Source organism: Hypanus sabinus, chromosome 31 (genome assembly GCF_030144855.1).
Source record: "Hypanus sabinus isolate sHypSab1 chromosome 31, sHypSab1.hap1, whole genome shotgun sequence".
NCBI lineage: Eukaryota > Metazoa > Chordata > Chondrichthyes > Myliobatiformes > Dasyatidae > Hypanus > Hypanus sabinus.
In genome coordinates this window covers 30,638,621-30,661,500 of record NC_082736.1, presented here as the reverse complement: position 1 = coordinate 30,661,500, position 22,880 = coordinate 30,638,621, and the positions used below count along the sequence as shown (strand labels likewise).

The following is a 22,880-nucleotide window of genomic DNA, read 5'->3' as shown; positions in this document are numbered from 1 at the left end:
CTCTCCACATCCACTCTAACCAGACCCTCCAATGTTCCCATAGCCGAATGTCCGGACTAACTCCAGACAAGCCCCCAGCAGGAAGAAGCAGGCCGAAGGCAAGGAGCTCTAGCCATGGTGCCCGAGGAGTTAATTTCTTTCAGAAGCTTTGTGCCGAGTCCCAATTGTGATCCTGAAACCAGAGGAGGAACTAGCGGAAGAGTGGTTTCGCTTCGGAGAGCAGGGTGGGGCGTAACAAGCCCTGGCAACGAGCCCGCAGGGTCGATGCAAAGGAGAGGCTAAGTGAAACTTAAGATTTATATTTAAGATCCAACAGTCAATGACTATTTCAGAGAGTGCTCAGGTTACCCTAAGCGAGGCTGGGTTGTGCGTGTTCTGAAATACGATAGGTAGGTCTGGCAGCCATTGAGCTCTCCTGCACCATAGCGGTCTGTGATGAAACCCTGTGGTACTATGACCCGGCGACCCAGGTTCAATTCCCACCACAGACGACAGCAAGGTCAATCTCCCTGGGACCGTGTGTGGGTTTCCTCCCACGCCCCGAAGGCGTACAAGTTAGGGTTAAGCACGCCGTGAGATCACTACGTTGGCAAATCGTGCAGAGGGCGCGGAGGGTCTGCCCAGCGATACGGATAGAGTGCGGGCAAGGGTCTGGCCGCTGGGGTACAATGGCGGCAAATGAGAGGTCACCCACTGAAAAGTAGAGGATCGGACTATCATGTAAACGGCAAAAGATTTGCAACACGCAGAGGAATTTTGGACTGCTCGTGTCCGAATCGCAAAATGGCTGGTCTGCAGGTGATCGAGCAGCCCTCCATTGCTAGAGGGACTGAACTTAAGAGCGGGGGGAGTGGGTTACGCTGTAACTATGCAGGGCGAGGCCACACCTGGAGTCCCGTCTTCTTACTAGGGGAGAGGTACGCTGGCTTTGGAGGTATTGTGGAGGAGCGGGTTCAACAGCTTGTTTCCGGAGATGGGGAGGGTCAACCTCTGAGGAGAGGTCACGTCTGCCAGGACTGCGCTCACTGGAATTCAGGGGAACGAGAGGGGATTTCACGAAAGGGAAAGATGAGATAGAGGCAGGAAAGTTCTTTCCACTGGTAGTTGAGACTAGAACGAGGGGACATCGCCTCAAAGTTTGGGGAACAGACTTAGGTTGGAGATGAGGAGGAACTGCTTTTCCCCAGAGAGTGATGAATCAGTTGAGCTCGCTGCCCAGGGAAGCCATACAGACCACCGATTACATTTAGAGCACTGTTAAGACAGATTAAGGGGTTGTGATTTAGGCAGGGAGGTAGGCCAAGTCCAGATCAGCCACGATCTTAATGAACAGCGGAAGAGGCTGACTCTGGCTCCTGGTTCTCGTGGGACTGACTGCAATCCACACCCCCTGGTACAGCTCTCCCCAGATCGAGGAACACGTAACGTGGGGCAATATCTCAGACAGGCGACATCCCCCATCACAGAACATCCCCCCCACCCCACGATCCGGGCCGTGCCCTCGGGCAGGAGGTCCAGGGGGCCTGAGGAGCCTCACCTCGGAGTCCGACAGCCGCTTCCTCCCCACTCCCATCGGGTTCTCGAACCTAACTCTACCTGGGACTGGAACTCCTTCTCCCCCTCGCTCGCGTGCTACTCTGCTCAGTCTGTCAGGCAAGCTACCGTCGTTTATTTAGGTCTGCGGCGTTAACTTGCGTTTCTCGTATTAAGAGTCAAGTGCATTATCGGTGACGTGTGACCAGAGGTCATGGGGTTAAGGGTGAGAGGTGAGGAGTTCAAGGGTAACGTGAGGGGAGACCTCTTCACTCGGGAGGGCGGTGAGAGTGTGGGACGCGCCGCCAGCACAAGAGGTGCACGCGAGCTCGATCTCGACGTTGAAGAGGAGTTTGGATAGGTACGAGGATGGTAGGGGTATGGAGGGTCGATGGGAGCAGGCAGTTTAAATGGTTCAGCAGGGACTAGATGGGCCAAAGGGCCTGTTTCTGCGCTGGACTTTTCTACGACTCTGTAAAATTTGTCGTTTTGTGGCAGCAGTACAACAAATCAGAAAGATAAATGCCATGAAGTAAAAAACGAGTAAGGGACACAGAACGCTGGAGGAACTCAGCAGGTCGGGCAGCATCTGTGGAGAGGACGCTGAGGACCGACCCTGCCCACCTCCTTGTCGTAGGGTCTGGAGGCTCGCGTGCCTCAGTGACCCGGACAGCCATGTCGGCTGGAGTCAGGGGCCCTGTGCTTTGGCTCTTGGTAGGGTCACCCATGCCAAACAGGTCAAAGGGTAGAGGTCAGACCGAGAGTGGTCCACTAGTCCTCCAGGTTCAGGGGTTCAGCTCAGGGCTAACAAACCCTGAGTGGTGAATCGAAATTGAAAGGTGAATCTTTCTCCATCGGAGTGTGACGGTGTTCCTGAGCCTCCACCCGGGACTCGAGTGACTGACGGTGGTGGAAACCGAGAGGAAGCTACTGACACGATGAAGGAAGCCCAGAACACTGTGAGAGGTGGAGGGCCTTCATCACTGCCCCGAATGCCCCGAACGCCAGCGGGGTAATGGGTATTGAGTAAGTATTTCGGGCCGAGACCCTCATCGGGGGGGGGGGGGGGGTGCAGAAACCAGAATAAGAGGGTGGGGGGGGAGGGGGAAGGATTATAAACTGGCCAGTGATGGGCGAGGGGAAAGACGGGCGGATGGGAGGGGTGGGATGAAGTGAGAAGCTGGGAGGCGATTGGTGGGAAAAGGGGTAAAGAGCTGAAGAAAAAGGAATTGGATAGGAGAGTCGGCCAAGGGAGGAGGGGAGCCAGAGGGGCTGATGAGGAGAGGAGCAGGGGGGTGAGGGTGGATCTGGAATGGGGAATGGAAAATGAGAGGGGGGGGGGGTGTGGATAAATTACCAGAAGTTAGGAAATCGATAACCAGGTGGTGTAGACAAGTCCGCGGACCCGTTACGTTCTGCTGCCACAGAGAAGCTGATTTCCGTGTCAGTTACACCCACAGGAATGAACTGGAACAAAGTTTCAACGTCAATCAGTCAAAGAGGAGCTGGGAAGATCGTCCTGATACCTGGAGCCAACAAGCCAGGCCAGTGAACCAACCAATCTCCCTGCTGCCAGCCGGGGTGCTTTGCGTGAAAATCTCCAGAGACCGTGGTTTGGCTCTGGTGGGAAGTTAACCGTGATTCCAAATGGAAGTCCGCCTGGTAAAGTGGTGTCAGCCCGCCAGGGGGCTGTTTTGAGAAGGGACGCGAGAACCAGTCCACGGCGGTGTTTTTTGTGACGGTCGTACCCTGGGTAAATGGCGAGAAACGTTTCTGTCCTGGGGAAGTGAGATCATTGCTTGGGACTGCAATGAATGGGTAGGTACTGTCGTCAGGGGTGTGGGAGGGTATGAGGTGCGGCACTTTCCTCCTTCCAGCGGAGTTGTGTGTTAGGCCGGGGGGTGTGCAGTAGATGGAGAAGATAGGGACGAGTGGGTCGAGAGTTAAGAGGGAGGGTGAAGAGGAAGGAGGGAGAGGGGGAAGAGGGGTCAGGGGGCAGAGGGAGGAGGGGGTTGCATAGGGAGAGTGGCGCAGAGGGAGGGGGATGTCAGAGAAGGGGTGAAAAGGGAGAGTGTGCGGAGGGAAGAAAGGAGGGAGGAGGGGAGGGATGGGTGTGGGAGGGGGGAGGAGGGAGGGGGCAAAGAGGAGAAGGGAAGGGTGAGGTAGAGGGGGAGGGTGGGTGGGTGAGTAGGGTGAGGGGCGGCAGGGATGAGGAGGGAGAGAGGGCAGGAGGAGGGGGAGGGGTGGGTGGGGAGGGGAAGGGCGAGGGTGAGTAAGGCGGGGCAGAGTGCGAAGGGGGCAGGGCAAGGGGGCAGGGGTCAGAGGGAGTGAGGGGTCAGAGGGGGCGAGGGAGCAGGGGTCAGAGGCAGGGGGAGGAGGGCGAGGAGATGGAGGGGGAGGAGGGCGAGGGGATGGAGGGTGTAGGGGGAGGAGGGTGGAGGGAGGGGATAGGGGCCTGTGTCAGAGTCTGTTATCATTCCACAGATCAGCTTGCTTGGTGGGCAAATATTATTTTCATTCCCGCACTGCCATTTCTTTAGACATTTATCTTTCTTTCTGCATTGCATTTATGCTCATCCGAATAAAATATTTTCCTGTAGTTTAACCCGTGATCAGCACCTCCCAGTTCTTTCGCAAATGCCCTGACCTGAATCACAAAAGAACACAAGACGAACATTAAAATAATTTTCCTTGCGACCCTGAACAAGGTTCACAGGTAAACGCTTGGGTAAATAACTGATGAAATCTCTGAGGCTTTGTTAGGCACGTTCCCCCTTATTGGACATGAAATTCCACCGAACTCGCCCGGCAAGGTACACACCCTCGCTGATGCATCTTACAGGCAAGAGGGCGATATGTGGGAGGCTGGGTTTCTGTTGGACGTGTTGAGGGTGGAGAGGGAGGGAGACCGGTCTGAAACCGGTGCCAAGGAGCAGGGCGGGGCAGAGGAACAAAAACTCCGGCCGAAACCAGAAAGTGACAAAGTTCGCTCTGCGCACCTCCCCGCGACGCTCCAGGCTCCCGGGGACAAGACGGGTGCCGGTCGCCGTGCCAGGGTCTCTGCCAGAGATCGTCTGAGCATCCGGGAGGCAGGACAAGCAGACACACGTCCCCGGGTGTGCTGGCCGTTTCAGCGGACGACGCAGTTCTCCGCACCCCTCGACGTAAACGAGAGGGATAAATCTGAAAATGGGTCGGGATCGCAGACTTGAGTTAATCGGGGGTGGCGGGGAAACAGCTGCGGATGTAAAGGCTCGCTTCGGCCTCCAGACCGCGTGGTTGCTACCGGACCGTCTAAGCGGCCCCAGACCCCCTCCCGTCCGGGTGGGGAGTGCCAGAACCCGCTGGCTGTCAGCCGCAGCGATCCCGACTTCCGGTGCTGTCCGCGCGGAGTCCGCACGCAATCCCTCCTCGTCGCTATTCCGTGCGATTCTGATCGGGCCTGCGGGCAGACGAACGGCGCAGCGCCAAACTGAACCGAACTAAACATTCCTGGTCTGTTTCGATGACGCTATGGTTCGATGGTTAATAGTTTTTTTTTGCCCACGTTGGGTGTTTCTTCTTCTTACACCGTTAAAATATAGGAGAAGTAGGCCATTCAGCCCATCAAGTTTGCTCCGCCATTCAGTCACTGATCCAATTCTTCCAGTGATCCCCACTCCCCTGCCTTCACTGTTTCTATTTCAGCCATTCACTGTGATCATAGCTGATCATCCACAATCAGTACCCCATTCCTGCCCTCTCCCCATATCCCTTGACCCCACTATCTTTAAGAGCTCTATCTAACTCTCTCTTGAATGCATCCAGAGAATTGGCCTCCACTGCCTTCTGAGGCAGAGCATTCCACAGATCCACCACTCTCTGGGTGAAAAAGTTTTTCCTCAGCTCCGTTCTAAATGTCCTACCCCTTATTCTTAAACTGTGGCCTCTAGTTCTGGACTCGCCCATCAGCGGGAACATGCTTCCTGCCTCCATCTTGTCCAATCCCTTAATAATCTTATACGTTTCAATCAGATCCCCTCCCATCCTTCTAAATTCCAGTGTATACAAGCCCAGTCACTCAATCTTTCAACATATGACAGTCCCGCCATCCCGGGAATTAACCTCATGAACCTACGCTCAATAGCAAGAATATCCTTCCTCAAATTTGGAGACCAAAACTGCACACAATACTCCAGGTGTGGTCTCACCAGGACCCTGTACAGCTGCAGAAGGACCTCTTTGCTCCTATACTCAACTCCCCTGGTTATAAAGGCCAGCATGCCATTAGCTTTCTTCACCGCCTGCTGTACCTGCATGCTTGCTTTCAGTGACTCCTGGCTGTCCGTGGGGAAGGCGAATCTCCTAGTTGTACACTGTGTGCGTACTTTGATAATCAATGTACTTCGAATCTTTTTTTGACCACGCGGGCTCCCTCCCTCCTTCACAAAGGCACGTGGGCTGCTGCGAGTTGCCCCTGGTGTGAGGGTGAGGAGGATAAAGAGAGGGAGGGGGTAGTGCGCAGAGAGTAAAATGGATTAACCGCATTAATGTGGGATTAAAGTAAGCAGGTGGTTCAGGGTCAGCATGGATTCAGTGGGCCGAAGGGCCTGTGTCTAAACAGTATGGCTCTATGATTGCCACGATCTGATATCCCATCTTCCTTGCAAAAGTATTTTCACTCCAGCGAGATAATGGGCCTCATTTTAACGTGGCACGTCTCGGCACTCCCTGGGTCGGAGAGTGGGGCCATCGGACTTTACCGATTCCCGGAACAGGGCATGGGAAGCCCCCAGGTACGAGCGGTGCAAACCTCCCCCTGAGGGAGCGAGGGGAAGGGGCAAAAATGAGGATCAGGTTTATCGCCACTGATACATGAGGTAACATTTGTCGTTCTGCAAAGAGATGACAAAAATACTGTCTGTGGGCTTATGCTCGAAAACCTGACGGAGGGGAAGAGGCTGCTCCTGATTAAGAAATGGCGAGAGAGAAAAGAAGGAGTGACACAGTGAGACAGACAGAGGCAGGAAGTGTATGACAGTCAATCCACGGCCTCCTCTACTGTCGAGACGAAGCCACACTCGGGTTGGAGGAGCAACACCTTATATTCTGTCTGTGTAGCCTCCAACCAGATGGCAGGAACATTGACATCTCTAACTTCAGTTAATGCCCCTCCTCCTCTTCTTACTCCATCCCTATTTTTCTCTCTCTCACAACCACTCCTTGCCTGTTCTCCATCTTCCACTGGTGCTCCCCTCCCCTTTTCTCTCTTCCTCGGCCTTCCGTCCCATGTATCCCCTTTGGCCAGTCGACTTCCCAGCTCCTGGCTTCATCACTCCCCTCCCCCATCCCCGTCTTCTCCTATCATTTCCGGTCTCCCCCCACCCCCTCTCTAATCTCTTATTAGCTCTTCTTTCCCCCGTTAGCCCTGACAAAGGGTCTCGGCCCGAAACGTCGACGGCGCCTCTCCCCATAGATGCCGCCTGGCCTGCTGTGTTCCACCAGCATTTTGTGTCTGTTGCCAGAGACAGAGAGAGGGACCGAGAAAGCAGCGCGGGGGGTACCTGGTACTCCTCGGAGGTCATGCCCAGCGCCACGGCCGTTTCCTGCAGCTCGTTGAGGGGCTGGGCTTTGAACAGCTTCTGGAGCAGGACGTAGATGGTGGGGGACTCCGGGGAAGTCTGCAGCAGCACCATGAGGCCTCCGTACCAGGAGGCACGTGAGATGTAGTGGGCATACAGCTTCTCCTCCTTCGAGAGCAGCTGGAAGGCGTCCCGACAGTCGAGCAGCGAGATGCCGACGTCATTGGGCAAAATATACTGGGAGTCCACCATCTTGTCTCGACCTATGAAGGCAAACCTGAGGTATAAATACAAACAGAGCTGATTAAATTCAACAGGGAAAAAAAAGGGACATTTTATTTTTTAATTTTATTTTGGGATACAGCATGGTGAAAGGCCCTACTGGCTCAACGAGCCTGTGCCACCCGATTACGCCCATGTCACTAATGAAACTCTCTTCTCACGGCTGCCATTAGGAAGGAGGTATAGGGGCCTCAGGACACATAACACAAGGTTCAGGAACAGTTATCACCCCTCAACCATCAGGAAGGAGGTACAGGAGCCTCAGGTCCCACACCACCAGGTTCAGGAACAGTTATCGCCCCTCAACCATCAGGAAGGAGGTACAGGAGCCTCAGGACTCGCACCACCAGGTTCAGGTACAGTTACCACCACTCAACCATCAGGAAGGAGGTACGGGAGCCTCAGGTCCCACACCACCAGGTTCAGGAACAGTTATCACCCCTCGACCATCAGGAAGGAGGTATGGGAGCCTCAGGTCCCACACCACCAGGTTCAGGAACAGTTATCGCCCCTCAACCATCAGGAAGGAGATACAGGAGCCTCAGGTCCCACACCACCAGGTTCAGGAACAGTTATCGCCCCTCAACCATCAGGAAGGAGGTACAGGAGCCTCAGGTCCCACATCACCAGGTTCAGGAACAGTTATCACCCCTCAACCATCAGGAAGGAGATACAGGAGCCTCAGGTCCCACACCACCAGGTTCAGGAACAGTTATCACCTCTCAACCATCAGGAAGGAGGTACAGGAGCAGGAATCGAACCCTGAATGGTGGTGCTGTAAAGCGCGAGGCCGACCACCAGGCTGCCGAGTGCGCCCCGTTGAACGCGACAGCGCAGGAACTCGGACTGCCGGCGTAACCGCGGTAGAGATCCGCTCGTTCATCGGGCGCGTGTGGAAACACACGCGGTGGGATGCGTCACTGGCGCCGACACCCCGCACCACCGAGGGGTCAGCTCGCAAGCGTTGCCGCTCGCTCTGGCGCCAACACAGCCCACCCACGATACAGAACTCGACGAGCGACAAGCCAATGCCAAAACAACCCCCTTTCCTCCTCTCAGAAAGCAGTAAAAGCCTCCCTATCACGAGGATATGCAAACCTCCCTACCACATTAAGGTGGTCACTGGTTAAAGGGCTCCCACGCCTCCACCGTCCCCTCCAAGCTGCCCAGGCACGCAGCCGCACAGTAACTGAAATGCTCCCCAGCACATACCCTTTATTAAACACAAAGCGCACTGCAGATGCTGTGGTCAAATCAAGACGTACAAACAAGCTGGATGAACTCAGCAGGTCAGGCAGCATCCGTTGAAAGGAGCAGTCGACCTTTCTGGTCGAGACCCTTCGTCAGGACTAAGGGGGGCGCTAGGGGGAATCAGGAACACCTTCAGGAATAGCGGGATCGCTCGAGTCGAGGATGGTTTCCGCCTCCGGGAGCTGTCCGCTCTGCTCCCGTATCTTAGCGGCTGCGTAAGTCCAGCATCGACAAAGAGCTGATTGTGGGCTTCAGGAAGGGCAAGACGAAGGAACACGGCTGAACAGCAAATCATGAATACCCCAACACTAATCCCTCGTACCTACACCATGTCCACATCCCTCCATCCTCCTCACACCCATGTGCCCATCCGAACGTCTCCTAAAAGCCTCTCATGTACCACCCCACCAGGCAGGGCATTCTAGGTGTCCACCACTCTCTGAAGAAAATAACTTGCCCTTCACATCCCCCTTTAACCTACCCCTCTCTTCCTTTCAATGCAATGCATGAATTAGACATCGTAGAGGGATCAGAAGTGGAGAGGGTGAGCAGCTTCAAGTTCCTGGGTGTCGAGATCTCTGAGGATCTAACCTGGCCCCAACATATCAATGTCGTTATAGAGAAGGCAAGACAGCAGCTGTACTTTATTAGGAGTTTGAAGAGGTTTGGTATGCCCACAAATACACTCAAAAACCTCTATAGATGTACCATGGAGAGCATTCTGACAGGCTGCATCACTGTCTGGTATTGGGGATGGTGGGGGCTACTGCACAGGACCGAAAGAAGCTGCAGAGGGTTGTAAATCTAGTCAGCTCCATCTTGGGTACAAAGTACCCAGGACATCTTCAGGGAGCGGTGTCTCAGAAAAGCAGCATCCATTATTAAGGAGCTCCAGCACCCAGGGCATGCCCTTTTCTCATTGTTACCATCAGGGAGGAGGTACAGGAGCCTGAAGACACACACTCAATGATTCAGGAACAGCTTCTTCCCCTCTGCCATCAGGGAGGAGGTACAGGAGCCTGAAGGCACACACTCAATGATTCAGGAACAGCTTCTTCCCCTCTGCCATCAGGGACAGGGTACAGGAGCCTGAAGACACACACTCAATGATTCAGGAACAGCTTCTTCCCCTCTGCCATCAGGGAGGAGGTACAGGAGCCTGAAGACACACACTCAACGATTCAGGATCAGCTTCTTCCCCTCTGCCATCAGGGAGGGGGTACAGGAGCCTGAAGACACACACTCAGCGATTCAGGAACAGCTTCTCCCCCTCTGCCATCAGGGAGGAGGTACAGGAGCCTGAAGACACACACTCAGTGATTCAGGAACAGCTTCTTCCCCTCTGCCATCAGGGAGGAGGTACAGGAGCCTGAAGACACACACTCAGCGATTCACTAACAGCTTCTTCCCCTCTGCCATCCGATTCCTAAATAGCCACTACCTCACTTTTTCCCATCTATATAACTTCAGCTTTTTGCATGATTTTTAATCTATACGCACACTGTAACTGATTTAGTTATTCATTAATTATTATTTTAGTTATCTTTTATATTGTGTCTTGACATTGAACTGCTGGCTCAGGTAACAAATTTCAGGACGCATGCCTGGAGATATTAAACCCGGATTCAGATTCTCTGCCGCTTTCCCTTGATGGAGAAGCCCCGTGGGTGAATTTGTCTTAACGTGGTGGAGGCTGATAAGACGGGGCAGCCACCACATGGCCCCCGACAGATCGGGGGAGGACAAAACACCAGACAGCCTGCATACAAAATGCCGGAGGAGGTCAGGAGCCCTTCACCTTCCGCCCCAGCTCCCGGTTGGATCTCTCCCCCCAGGGGGCTGAGCCTGCACGATGCTGGGACCTCCGGCTCAAAGGGGCCCTGAACCCCAGAATCGAGACTGGTATTTTCTGTCTCGGACCAGGCACCCCCCGAAGTCCCGCTTCCTAGCCCACTGAGGGGGCAGCGTGTCCTAACAGGCCTGTCCGACCCGAGTGAGGGCCGCCCGGCCGGTTAAATCCGAGCCGGGGCCCCCGGCCGAAAGGAAACTCACCTCCCCGCTTCATTCATCCACCGGCTCCGGCCTCCCTCCGGTGGAGGCGGGGGCAACTCCTCTCCCCGCCCCCTCCACCAATAGCGCGCCGGAGCGACCGACTGACTCCTCAGCCGACCAACCGCGGGCCGGGGCTGACATGATTGACGTTGCCTACCCCCTCCCCCCAAATCTGTGTGGGGGAGAGAGAGACGTCCGGGCCACCCCGAGTTTAAAACATCACGTGCTGCCGGCCCATACGAGAAAGCCGTTTCCTGAGAGTGTGAAAATAACACGTTAGGAAATCGATTGAATAATAGTTAGGGGGAAAAATAATAATACAACGATTCCTGGCCTGGCGGAACGGCGCCGTATTGATTGACATCCGTCTTGATCAATCAGAGAGAGGAAGGAAATGATTGACTTTAACATCAACCAATCAAACAGGGAAACGGAATCCTAATCCAGTCCGGCTATTTTTAGAAAGTGTGGGATTTATATTCGGCATGAACAATAACTAATATCGTGAAGTAGATAAATAAATATTGCAAACTAAATGTTTATTTTATAACCTTAATTGTATCTCACTCGACGATGTTGGACACCGTTAACGACAAGTGCAATAGCCGGTTGTCCGAGGGAAGCATTAGGCCCGGACGCAATCCGTGTGAAAGGAGTCCGTCGGCTCAGCGGTCCGGGTGACCACTGAAGGAAGGTCGATGGCAGCCCCGGGGACCAGCGAGGCGGCCGCTCCTGCTCGCCGATCGTTCCGCGACTGCTGGGGCTGCCGGGTGGTGTGTGGGGGCGGCCTGGTGGCGGCCAGCGGCTACGTTTATGCCTCGGCCCGCAGGGTGCTGCAGAAAGGGGGACCGACCCAGATGGGCACCGTGGGCCAGATCGTCTTCGCCCTGAGTGAGTCCGGAGGGCGCAGACAGACCCTGCCTTCTTCTCCCTCTGCCCCCCACCCCCGTCTGGACAACTATAACCTCCTTACCTTCCCCACCCCTATACAACCATAAAAGATGTTATATAAAATCTAGTAAAGGTCTAACTAAATTGAGCTCAAGGGGCCCACACATTATGAGCGACACGCACAAGATTCTGGAGGAACTCAGCAGGTCGAGCAGCGTCCACGGAGGGGGAATAAACAGTCAGCGTTTTGGGCCAACATCCCCCCCCCCCCACCGGGCCTGGAAAGGAAAGGGGGCAGCATTCAGAACGAGAAGGAATTGGATAGGAGAAAGGGAAGGAGGTGATAGGCGAGGAATGAGGAGAAAGTGTGAAGGGAGCCGGAGTGGGGAATGGAAAGAGAGAAGGTTGGGGGGGGGGGTGCGGAGGGAGAAAGTACTGGAAGTTGCTGAAACTGATGTTCATGTCATCAGGCTATAGGCTGCCCCGACAGAATGTGAGGTGCTGCTTCTCCAACCTCATCGTGGCAATAGAACGAGGCACGGACTGAGCTGTTGGAAATGGGAAGTAGAATTAAGAAGGGTGGCCACCACGAAATCCCTCTTTTTTGTGGTACTCAACAAAACAGCCCATTCCTCTCCGTAGACGCTGCCCGACCTGCTGAGTTCCTCCAGCGCTTTGTGCGTGTTGCTTCACGTTGCCAGCATTTGCAGGACCCCTAGCGCCTGCACATTTTGATTCTACGACTTTTGACATGCTTCTCTTTCTCTCGTGGCAGGTCTGCTATCTTTGGGTCTGGTAGTCATAGCCGATCCTGTCGACAAGTCTCACCCAAAGTATAGAGGAGCACCAGGACCACAAAGCAACCGTCCAGCTGAATCTTGACTGACCTCCTTGCTTCAGCATCAAAGGGAAAGTCTGGACACTTCTCTGGAAAAATTTCTCTTGGGGAGGGGGTGGGTGAAAAAAAGAACTCTTTCACACCACGGAAAGAACTTATTTTCTAAAGGGCTGAGGTGCCCAGATGTGTCGGGGTGGGGTGATGTGCTAACTTGAAGTAAATCTTTTAATTTTACTTACCATATAGAGTTGTCTGCAACCAATTTCATGAGTGTGCTACTAAAGATAGAACTTAAAGGAATATCACCTCTGTACCTAATAGAGCACTAGTGTTTCCATAGCTGAAGAAACCTATTGGGAGTTGCAGTGTAAATGCTATGTCGTAGGTTCATGAACTCAGCCTTAATTTGAGTTCTCCATGGTTCTGAGTGGTATTCAATCAGCATCGTGTGTGCTTGTGTTAATCAAGGGTTCTGTACACGTTCAGCATTGTAAACATGCCATGGAGTTTGCCCGTCAAAGAAATTAAACATCATGGTGACTTACTGGAAATTAGCTGGTTGCCTTCTTAAGCCCATCATCCCTATTGAGGCAAAATCTGCCGGCAGCCATCTGCCAGGGTCCTCACTGTCCTGGGCAGTCTTTCACGTTGTCCCCCATTGTCGACGATCCTTCCTCTCCCAGGGATGAGTGTTTCTGCAGCTCTGGGTTTTTACAGAAAGGGGTTGCTAGCCCCCCATGCCCAGCAAGAGAAGCGGGCCGTCCACGGTGGAGTTAGATTAGCAGGTTTGTTAAATATCTTCTGTCCCAGACCTCTTGCTTCCAAGTCTGTACCGTCAACCCAAGAGGTCGCACGTGCATCGAAACATACAGGGAAACCCGTCTGCGTCACCGCACCCACGACTCGCTAACCCTAACCCGTACGTCTTTGGAGCGTGGGAGGAAACCGAAAGGTGCCCGCATTCGTGGGGAAGAACTCAGAGACGGCAATCGAAACCCCAGTCGGTGACCGCCGGCCCTGTGACGAGATTCCACTAACTACTACGCTACAGTGTCAACTCCCTCCAAGACTCCACAGACACATCTCCAAGTTCTGTACGATCCAGAGCTTGTTTCTTCATGGTTGGGTCCAAATCCCGGTGTTCCGAGCACACCATCGGGGGCAGAACTGCTGTACTTCAAGGAGAAGGCCCATTTTAACCCTCTCACTGGCACCCATGTCCTGAGTTGACACGTAGTGCTGAGTGCCAGAGTTGCCCAGGACTCAGCATCGATTCGATATTCCGGCTAAAGATGGCGCTGGTGAAGCCAACAAAACTATAACTTGCTGTATAAGCACACTTTCTCTCAAATACAATCACTGCAGTCAATACCCCATAACTTCCCTTCGGAATCGAGCTTTTGAACTGCCTGTAGGACTTGGCATTTTTGTGGTGCGAACTGAAATCTTGAGGGTTCTTGACCGATTTAAGTGCCGGGCAGAATCAAGGCAGAACTCGACCATAAGACATAGGAGCAGAACTAGGCCATTCAGCCCATCGAGTTCCATCAACCCCACTCAACCCCATACACCTGCCTTCTCACCATATCCTTTGATGCCCTGACCAGAAAACAATCAACTTCCACCTGAAATATACCCACCGACTTGGCCTCCACTGCAGTCTGTGGCAGAGCATTCCACACAGATTCACCGCTCTGCCTACTCCTTAGCTCTGTTCTTACCGTCAACGTACGGTAGGTTTCAATGAGATCACCCACACACCCCCAATTCTTCTAAATTAGTGAGTGCAGACCCAAAGCTGCCAAACATTCCTCATATGTTAATCCCTTTATTCCCAGAATCGTCGTGAACCTCCTCTGGACTCTCTCCAATGACAACTTGTCCTTTCTGAGATATGGGGCCCAGAACTGTTGACAATACTCTTCAGTGCGGCCTGCAGCATTACCTCCCTGCTCTTATATTCTACTCCCCTTGAAATAAATGCCAACATTGCATTTGCCTTCTTTACCACAGACTCAACCTGTAAATTAACCTTACGGGAGTCCCTCTGATGTTTGAACCCTCTCCCCATTTAGCTTACAGTCTGCACTCTTGTCCCTTTTACCAAAATGCATTATCATACATTTCCAAACTATATTCCATCTGCCACTTTTCCGTCCGTTCTTCCAACTTGTCCAAGTCCTGCTGCAATCACAATGCTTCCTCAGCACTACCTCCCCCTCCCCCCACCTGTCTTCGTATCATCCACAAACTTTGCTGGGTCCAAGAACGAAGAATGACCAAATTATCCATGTGGAATTTGTCGCCACGAGCGGCTTGGAGGCCAAGTCATTGTGTGCATTTAAGGCAGAGATAGATAGGTTCTCGATTAGTCAGGGCATCAAAGAGTATGGGGAGAAAGCAGTGTTGGGGATGACTGGAAGAATTGGATCAGCCCATGATTGAATGGCAGAGCAGGCTCGATGGGCTGAATGGCCTACTTCAGCTCCTATATGTTATGGGCTTAAAACAGCCGATTAATCCCCAGGACAGGTAGAAATACTTAGGATATTGGTGCTGGAGGCGAGGGATGAGTCGATGATAAAGGATCTAGTGCTTTCCCGGCGTAAATGACAAATATACTCTTCTCGGGCTTCCAGCTGGGATTTTAACCAGCGTTTTGATACCTGTACCCGGCTAGAAGCCCAAGAAGAGTTTATTCGGATGAGTTGGTGTTCAGCCACAGGGTTCACTCACCTCCGTGGTGAACCGAAGCCGTGGCCTGCAACCAACGGGCTCCTGATTCGGCTGCAGTGACGACTGGCTTTGTGGCCGCGGTGTCACTTCCGTGAACTTCAGTTCCGGATGTCATTTGCTGATGTTGGTTGTGTGCACACAATGTGCGTTTTTTTTCTTCACATGGAATGCCTGATGGTCTTTTGTTTTTTTTAAAAAAAAAGGGTTCCGTTGGGCTTCTTTTGTGGCAGCCTGCAAGGAAACAAATCTCAAGGTTGTATATACTTTGTTAATAAACGCACTTTGAACTTCGAACTTCAGAGCGTAAAGGAGAACAAAATAATTGTCACTCCAGATCCGATACAGCACCAGGACCACTGGGCCGCTGGGTGGTCCTACTACTAGGTGAGACATGAAACAGAAGCCTTCTCGGAGGGGATGTCAAAGTACGATAGCGTGGCGGTTAGCATAACGCTTCACAGTTCCGATTTCCGCCGCTGTCCGCAGGTTTACACATTCTCCCTTTGACTGTGTGGGTCTCTTCCAAGATACTCCCACATTCCAGAGGAGTATGGGTTAGGGTAAGTAAGTTGTGGGCGTGCTACGTTGGCGCTGGAAGCGAGGTGACACTTGTGGCCAGCACCCAGCTCATCCTTGGACCATGTTGGTCGTTGATAGAAACAATGAATTTCACTGTGACAAAATCCTATAGATCCTTTTAAAATCGGCACAGGACTGGGAAAGTTTCCCACCTTCAGTTTTACTTCTTCCGAGGCAGACCAAACGGTCACTATTTGTGTGAAATTGAATTGGAGTGTCCAATGGATGGGCACAATAAGGAAAAGAAAACCGGCAGGTGCTGAAATGTTGACAGTACTGTATTGGAGAGCATAAATGAAAGGGTTAATGTACAAACGTTGGATGCCCCAGGGCCTGTGCTCGCTGGATGTTCCTGACTACAATCCAGGGAGTGAAAGGGTTAATGTACGAGGAGCGGTCGGTGGCTCACGGTCTGTACTCGCTGGAGCTTAGAAGAATGAGGAGGGGTGGGGGGTCTCACTGAAACCTCTCCCAATATCGAAAGGCCTAGGTAGAGTTGAACTGAAGCATGGAGAGATGGGAGAGTCCAGGAATAGACTCAGAATAGAGGGACCGTGGTGACCCACTTCCCAGCGCACTCGAACCGGCTCACAAAGCGGCGTGCACCGGCATTGAGGCTGGTCCCAAAGAGGGCACCAAGCCTGCTTCACTAGCAAGGGGAAAAGCCCGCGCGCGGGACGGAACTGTGAATACGTGCCCCCGACAGCATTCCCGCCCTCCCCGGGCATGATCAGGAAGGCTTTAAAGCGAGGCCGCAAAGTTTGAATAAACTTCTTTTGCAACTGCAGCTCACCGACTCAGTGTCGTTATTGCAGCGCTGCGTGTAGCACACCGCTACAGGACGTCTATTTAGAACAGAGATGAGGAGGAATTTCTTCAGCCAGAGGGTGGTGAATCTGTGGAATTCATTGCCACAGGCAGCTGTGGAGGCCGGGTCGTTGGGTTATTTAAAGTGGAGGTTGACAGGTTCTCTACAAGTAAGGGTGTCAAAGGTTATAGAGAGGAGGCAGGAAAATGGGGTGGAGGGGGAAGTAGATCAGCCACAATGGAATGGAAAGACTCGATGGGCTGAATGGCCTGAATCTGCCCCCCTGTGTCTTATGGTCTAAATCCGTTGCTGAGATTCCACCATTGGCTATGAACCCAATACAAGAGATTCTGCAGATGCTGGAAATCCAGAGTGAATGCTGGAGAAACTCAACAGGTGAGGAAGAGAATAAACAGTCGACGTTTCTCCAGCAGTTTTTGCCTGCCCAACGCAATACAAATTACCAACAGACTCAGCATTAACTTCCAAACACATGGATTTGCAACGGTAACCCTTTCCTGACTCCGATCACGTAGAAATTGCAATAAAGAGCCCGCCACAGGAATAGCGGCGTCACTCTCCTCGACGGTAAACACGCCGCTCGGGCACCGAGTGAAACGTCCAGAGCATTAAAATTTTACCATTTTTTATTTCACGTTTTGCTTTAATCTCGAGACAAACAAAGTCTTTTGTTAAAGAAGGCAGGCCCTGCAAAGCCCTGGAGATGGCATGTTTTCTCACTGTCAGGCACTGTGTAGGATCAGGCCGGGGGGACCGCAGCCCCACGTGCTCGGTCTCTCCGTGAGCTTTATAATGGAAGTTGAGTGCGACGTTGAGGGAAGCTCACTTCTTGCAAACAATCAACACTGCTGAAGGGACTAGACCTGGAAAAACAAAGTAAACGGAATTAATCGGCTTAATGGATTGTTCACAGTGCAATCTGCAAAGACACTTCACTAGCATGGCATGCTAGTGGCCCATCCACTTCAAGGTCTGGGGTGGTGTGCGTTCAGAGATGCTCTTCTGCACACCACTGTTGTTATTTGAGTTGCTGTCACCTTCCTGTCAGCTTGAACTGGTTTGGCCAATCTCCTCTGACCTCCCTCACTAATAAGGCATTTTAGAACTGCCACCCACTACACGTCTTTCACACCATTCTAGATCAGGGGCTCCTGACCCCTTGGTTAATGGTAGGGGTCCATGGCATAAGAGAGGTTGGGAGTCCCTGCTCTGGAGACTGCTGTGTGTGAAAATCCCAGATCAGCAGTTTCTGAGATACTCAAACCACCCCATCTGGCACCAACAATCATTCCATGCTCAAGTCAGTTAGATAAAATTTCTTCCCCACTCCGATATCTGGTCTGAACAACAACTGAATCTCTTGACCATGTCTGCATGCTTTCATGCACTGAGTTGCTGTCACGTGATTGGCTCGTTAGATATTTGCATTAACGAATGGGAAGCCCCAGAGAGACATTCTGTAATGATCAATAAACCAATTATTTGGAATCAAATGACCTTGCATGGTGCCACAGGGCTGGGTGTCTCCGCACCGTGCCATCCCCTCACCCCCGGCACTCCTCTGCCACTCGTCCCACACCCCTCTATCCTCGCCATTCCCATCATCCTTTACTCCCACCAGATTTACAAGCTCACTCTCCATTCCACATTGACAAATACAGCACTGTGCAGAAGTCTTAGGCACCCCAGCTACAGACGTTTCCACAGTACTGTAGTCATCCCTTCTCAAAGCAAATCGGGGCTGGAATTATAAACTCCAGTGCACAAGGAAAGAATTCCGCCATGAATGGTCCCAAGTCCGCATGCAGAAAGAGGAGTGGTGGGCACGGGGCTAGCAACCCCACCCCGTCAAAAATCCAAAGCTTCAGAAACACCAAAATCCATCATCCCTGGCAGAGTTACCTGGAATGGGAACCGTAACCTCCCTCAATCGCAGGACTCTGCAGGGAGTGGTGCGGACAGCCCAGCGCATCTGTAGCTGTGAACTTCCCACGATTCAGGACATTTACAAAGGCAGGTGTGTAAAAAGGGCCCGAAGTATGATTGGGGACCCGAGTCACCCCAACCACAAACTGTTCCAGCTGCTACCATCCGGGAAATAGTACTGCAACATAAAAGCCAGGACCAACAGGCTCCGGGACAGCCTCTCCACCAGGCCACCAGACTGATTAACTCACGCTGATCTGAGCATATTTCTAGCGACAGTGACTGTTCTATTTATTATAATTTAATATAAATTAATTACTATGATTGCACATTTAGACAGAGATGTAACATAAAGATTTTTACTCCTGAGGTATGTGAAGGATGTAAGAAATAAAGTCAATTCTATTCAGTTTGGATGGGCTATGTTTGGGGAACAACTTGAAGGACTGGCCCCGGACGGTGGTAAGGCGTGATGGGATTAACTAAGTATGTGGCAAGCTCCTGCTGACAGTAATGTTGAGGTACAGAGCTGGCCGAGTATTGGACCCAGATAAGAGGCAGCAACATTTTCCTTGACACAGCGCGCACCCGTCCCAGGGAATGCTGACAAAGGGGCAGAACCTCTGACGATGTAAACTGACTGTATTAGAGTATAAAAGTTGCATTGCTTGCTGTGTAACCAAAACTATGTAGTCAGCTTTGAGTTTGCTATTTGCTATGCATGTATCCAATTTAGTAGGAGAATGAAACCTTAAGAATGTAGAAGATAATGGGGTGTTACTGAGAGGTAGCTAAGAATTGTAGATTATAATGGTGTGTTAATGTAGATTAGAACAGGATTAAGTCAATAGGTAGAAACAATAGTGGCAGATGTACTTGTGATACGCAACTATAGACCGATTGGATATGCTAATGCAACTAAACCAGGAGATTGCTATAAAAAATGCTATGTACAAGGATCAGTGGGCAATTGGCGACTAGCTCAACGACTGTCTCAGCTTTGATTTGCAAATTAAAGTTTAATACTTCTTGAAGAATCTTCTGCGTCTCCTGGTCGTTTGTAGGGCACGAGAAACCACAACAAAATTGGCGACCGCAGCAGGACCGGAAAGAGACCCGCGGAAAGGAAACGGCAGATTGGGGACGCTTCCCAGTCCTCTAGGGACCCCCACAAGGCTAAAAGAATTAAGGGTGCACCCAAACAAAAGATAAGCGCTTTTTGTGACAATTTGGACTAAGAATTCTGTTGGTTTTGGGGAGGTCTTGGAGTCTCAGAAGTGTGGAACCACTGCCGAAGGGTCTCTCCGGTCCAAAAAATCTGGCAGAATTCGGGGTTAACAGGAGGCTCAGAGGATTGATCAAGAACACTGTAGAGAGGGTAAGTACAAATAAGTTAATAAGAAGTTAAGTGAAGAAAAATTCCACATGGTGTTGGTAAGTCCCTGTGGATCGACCGCTTCGTATAAAACGAAAGTCTGAACGGGCAGGGAAAGGGAAAATAGAGAAAATCCCTGTGGATACCGCTTCGTATGAAACGAAGGTCTGAACGGGCAGGGAAAGGAAAATAGAGAAAATCCTCAAGGATACCGCCTTAAGAGATAAGGGTCTGAGTAGACGAGGTGCAAAGAGAAAGTTCTGTGGATACCGCTCTGAATAGAGGTCTGTACGGGCAGAACAGAATAGGAAACAAGGACAGTCCAATATATAGTTTTAAGCGCTGATAGATAGACGATAGACTAGGCATAGAATTAGAGTAAATAATATTATCCAGTAAACAAACTGTGAATCTCTGAAATACCTTAAAAAGAGAGAACAACGTGACAGGTAAAGGAATGGCAGTAGAGATTCTGAGCAAAAAAATCCCGGTAAATAAATATGAGATCACAAAAACTTCAGAAAAATGGGAAAAGAGAACCAAAAACCTGGTCACGAGATGGCCAAGAGAAGGAACGTTTGATGTAAGCTTGTGCGAAGAAATGGAGGCACTAATTAAAAATTACAAACCAAAAGATAAATCTAAGAAAAGAGGGCAAAAAAGAGAACAAGAAATGGAAGTGCTAAAACTCTTCAGAATGGAGGGAGAAAGGCTGAGGAGGACAGGTAGAATATTGATTACAAGCGAGGAAGACACTAAGGTGCTGGAGAAACAGCCTGTTAGAGAGAGAGAGAGAAGGGTACGGTGAGAAACTGGCTTCAGCTCCGTACCCGGATGCGAAAGAAACAGCAAAGCCCCCTCCCTATAATGAGGAAGGAACCCCTAAGCAGTGCCCCCTGCTGACGGGAACAGTAAACATGCAGGGAGAAGTCCAAGTTTGGGATAATAAGGAGGAACAAAGACAATACGAGAAGGAAAAAGCGGCGATATGGAAGGAGATACAGGCAGAAAGGATAAAGGTGGAACAGGCAAAGAGAAAAATGAAAGAAGAGATTGAACGGATGAAATACTTGAGAGAGGAAAAGGAGTATGAGGAGTATCGGTTATACCATAGAAATAAACAGACTAGAAAAGAAAGTGGCTCATCAGGGCAGGAAGAGATGAGGCATTCAAGAGGAAGTGGAAAAAAGATAGGAGATGAGAGTCTTGGAGAAACACGGGAGAGAGGGGAATCAAGCACGAGTGAGGATCAGGAGTCCCTGCCACAGGTGTACAGACACGGACAGGAAGAAAGAGAAGGTGACTCATTGAAAGAGCCAGAGTTAAGTGGAGAGAGAGGATGCGAGAATTTGTGGGGAAGAGGTAGGAGGCAGAAGCCTAGAAGAGCAGAAGGAAACAGTAGGGAAGCGACTTGCGGAAGTAGAGAGAGAACTAGATGAGTTACTGAGAGGGGATTGCCAGAGAAGATGCGAAAAATACTCCAGGGGCCAACCAAGTATTGTATCAGGACAGAAAGGAAGGACTCCACAGGGAGACCGAGGGAAGAAGAGGACCCCGGAGAAATTTGCGTAGGAGGCAGTAAAGACATACCCTGAGACAGATGGGCAGTCAGGCGAGGAGGAGAGCCAGGGCAGGTGGGAAGAAGGAGGAAGAATGATGCCGTTGTTAGTTAAAAGATCAGGACAAGTGCAGTATATCCCTTGGGGGTCTCAGGACCTAGAAGGGCTGAAAAACACTCTGCCCAATCTACATGAAGGAGCAGGGAAATGGATTAGAGCCTTTGAAGAAGAAACAGCGGGACGATTATTGGCTATGGGAGATTTGAAGGCACTATTGATAAGGTTGATGGGAACCTCCAAAGCCTTAAAGGGGGATCCAATGGGAGACACTAAAAACCCAGCAGCCTACGTAAAAAAACAGTTGAAAAGCTGGAGACTGGAGACTGAGCAAGAGGTGGAAAATAGCTTATTTATCACCACACTGTTCCGATATAGCATTTTGGATGCAATGCCTCCGCAAGTAGAATCCAAATTGGGCTGACGTCAATGACCCCACAAGAATTTAGCGACCACGTAGTCCTTGCAGTTGAGAAATACCAGAAGGACAAACGAAGGTTGGCTGAGCAGCAGGAAGAGGTGCAAAGAAAGTTAATACAAATGAAGCTCGAAGAACTCAAAAAGAAGGAAAAAGAGAAAAGCAAAAAGATGCTGCCAGCAACCACCGGTCCGAGTACAGCCATCGAACTGGATGAAGTACCGCTATATGGAGGAACCGATCATACTGTAAGACAAGGGCTGGAAAACCCCATGCCAATAATCAACGTCTTTGGAGGAGCATTCCCACAAATGCCCTATCAGGAACAGACTAAATTCAAACAGCCCAGACAGGACTGGAAGTCCCAAGGAGGGGGACAGAGGAGCTATGGGCAGAGGGGACCAGTGAGGAAACAGGGGGAAAGAGAGGTAGAGAGATTGTGCTGGGAATGTAATCAGCCAGGTCACATGAAAAGAGATTGTCCGTTTACACCATGGCCTGTCACACACCAGCAGGAACCGATAAGAAGGGAACTAAAGTTTAGCCGAGGACCAGCCCCCACAGGCCCAAGTGGACCTGTGAACCCCGATGCGAGGTATTAGGGGTGTCCCGAGAACTCAAGTGGGAAGGGACATTACCCAATGATAACAAGGGAGGCAGACGAGGAACCCATTGTTCAGGTTATGTTAGAAGGGCAACTGACACCAATGATGATAGATACTGGAGCCACGTACACTTGTGTACAGCCACAGTATGCCCTTCACCTTCCCATGTCAGGAAAGTTTATTAAGACGGTAGGGTTCTCGGGGAAAACAGAGTTGACTCAGTGCACGGCTCCAGTGCAGTTGAGAATGGGAAATAAAGGAATTGTTTTGCCGGTGCTAGTATTTAAAGGAACTCCGATTAATTTGTTAGGCAGAGATGCCTTAATGAAACTGGAATTAAAATTAGAATGCACCAGAAATGGGCTGAGTGTGGAAAAAGCAGGGGCTC

The 22,880-nt window shown here is 51.3% G+C and overlaps 3 protein-coding genes across 4 annotated transcripts in view; 1 reads left to right on the top strand and 2 right to left on the bottom strand.

The window, feature by feature from the left end:
- The window catches only part of dpp3 (dipeptidyl-peptidase 3), a 59,691-nt gene extending 48,884 nt beyond the window's left edge, over positions 1-10,807 (bottom strand). The window contains exons 1-2 of the mRNA XM_059955309.1: positions 10,680-10,807; positions 7,077-7,371 (exon numbers count right to left, since the gene is read on the bottom strand). Coding sequence (XP_059811292.1) covers positions 7,077-7,371; positions 10,680-10,696 — 312 coding nt within the window. The 5' untranslated portion in view covers positions 10,697-10,807. The remainder of the gene's footprint in view (positions 1-7,076; positions 7,372-10,679) is intronic.
- Positions 10,808-11,197: 390 nt separating this feature from the next.
- Positions 11,198-12,651, top strand: dmac1 (distal membrane arm assembly component 1). Its single transcript, XM_059955310.1, has 2 exons — positions 11,198-11,570; positions 12,346-12,651. Exons 1-2 carry the CDS (start codon positions 11,378-11,380, stop codon positions 12,450-12,452), a joined length of 300 nt encoding a protein of 99 aa, XP_059811293.1. The 5' UTR covers positions 11,198-11,377; the 3' UTR covers positions 12,453-12,651.
- Positions 12,652-17,160: 4,509 nt separating this feature from the next.
- ubxn1 (UBX domain protein 1) overlaps positions 17,161-22,880 on the bottom strand; it is a 42,963-nt gene continuing 37,243 nt past the window's right edge. For both annotated transcript variants that reach the window (XM_059955305.1, XM_059955306.1), the window contains one exon: positions 17,161-17,415. In XM_059955305.1, the coding sequence (XP_059811288.1) occupies positions 17,375-17,415 (41 nt within the window). In that variant the 3' untranslated portion in view covers positions 17,161-17,374. The remainder of the gene's footprint in view (positions 17,416-22,880) is intronic.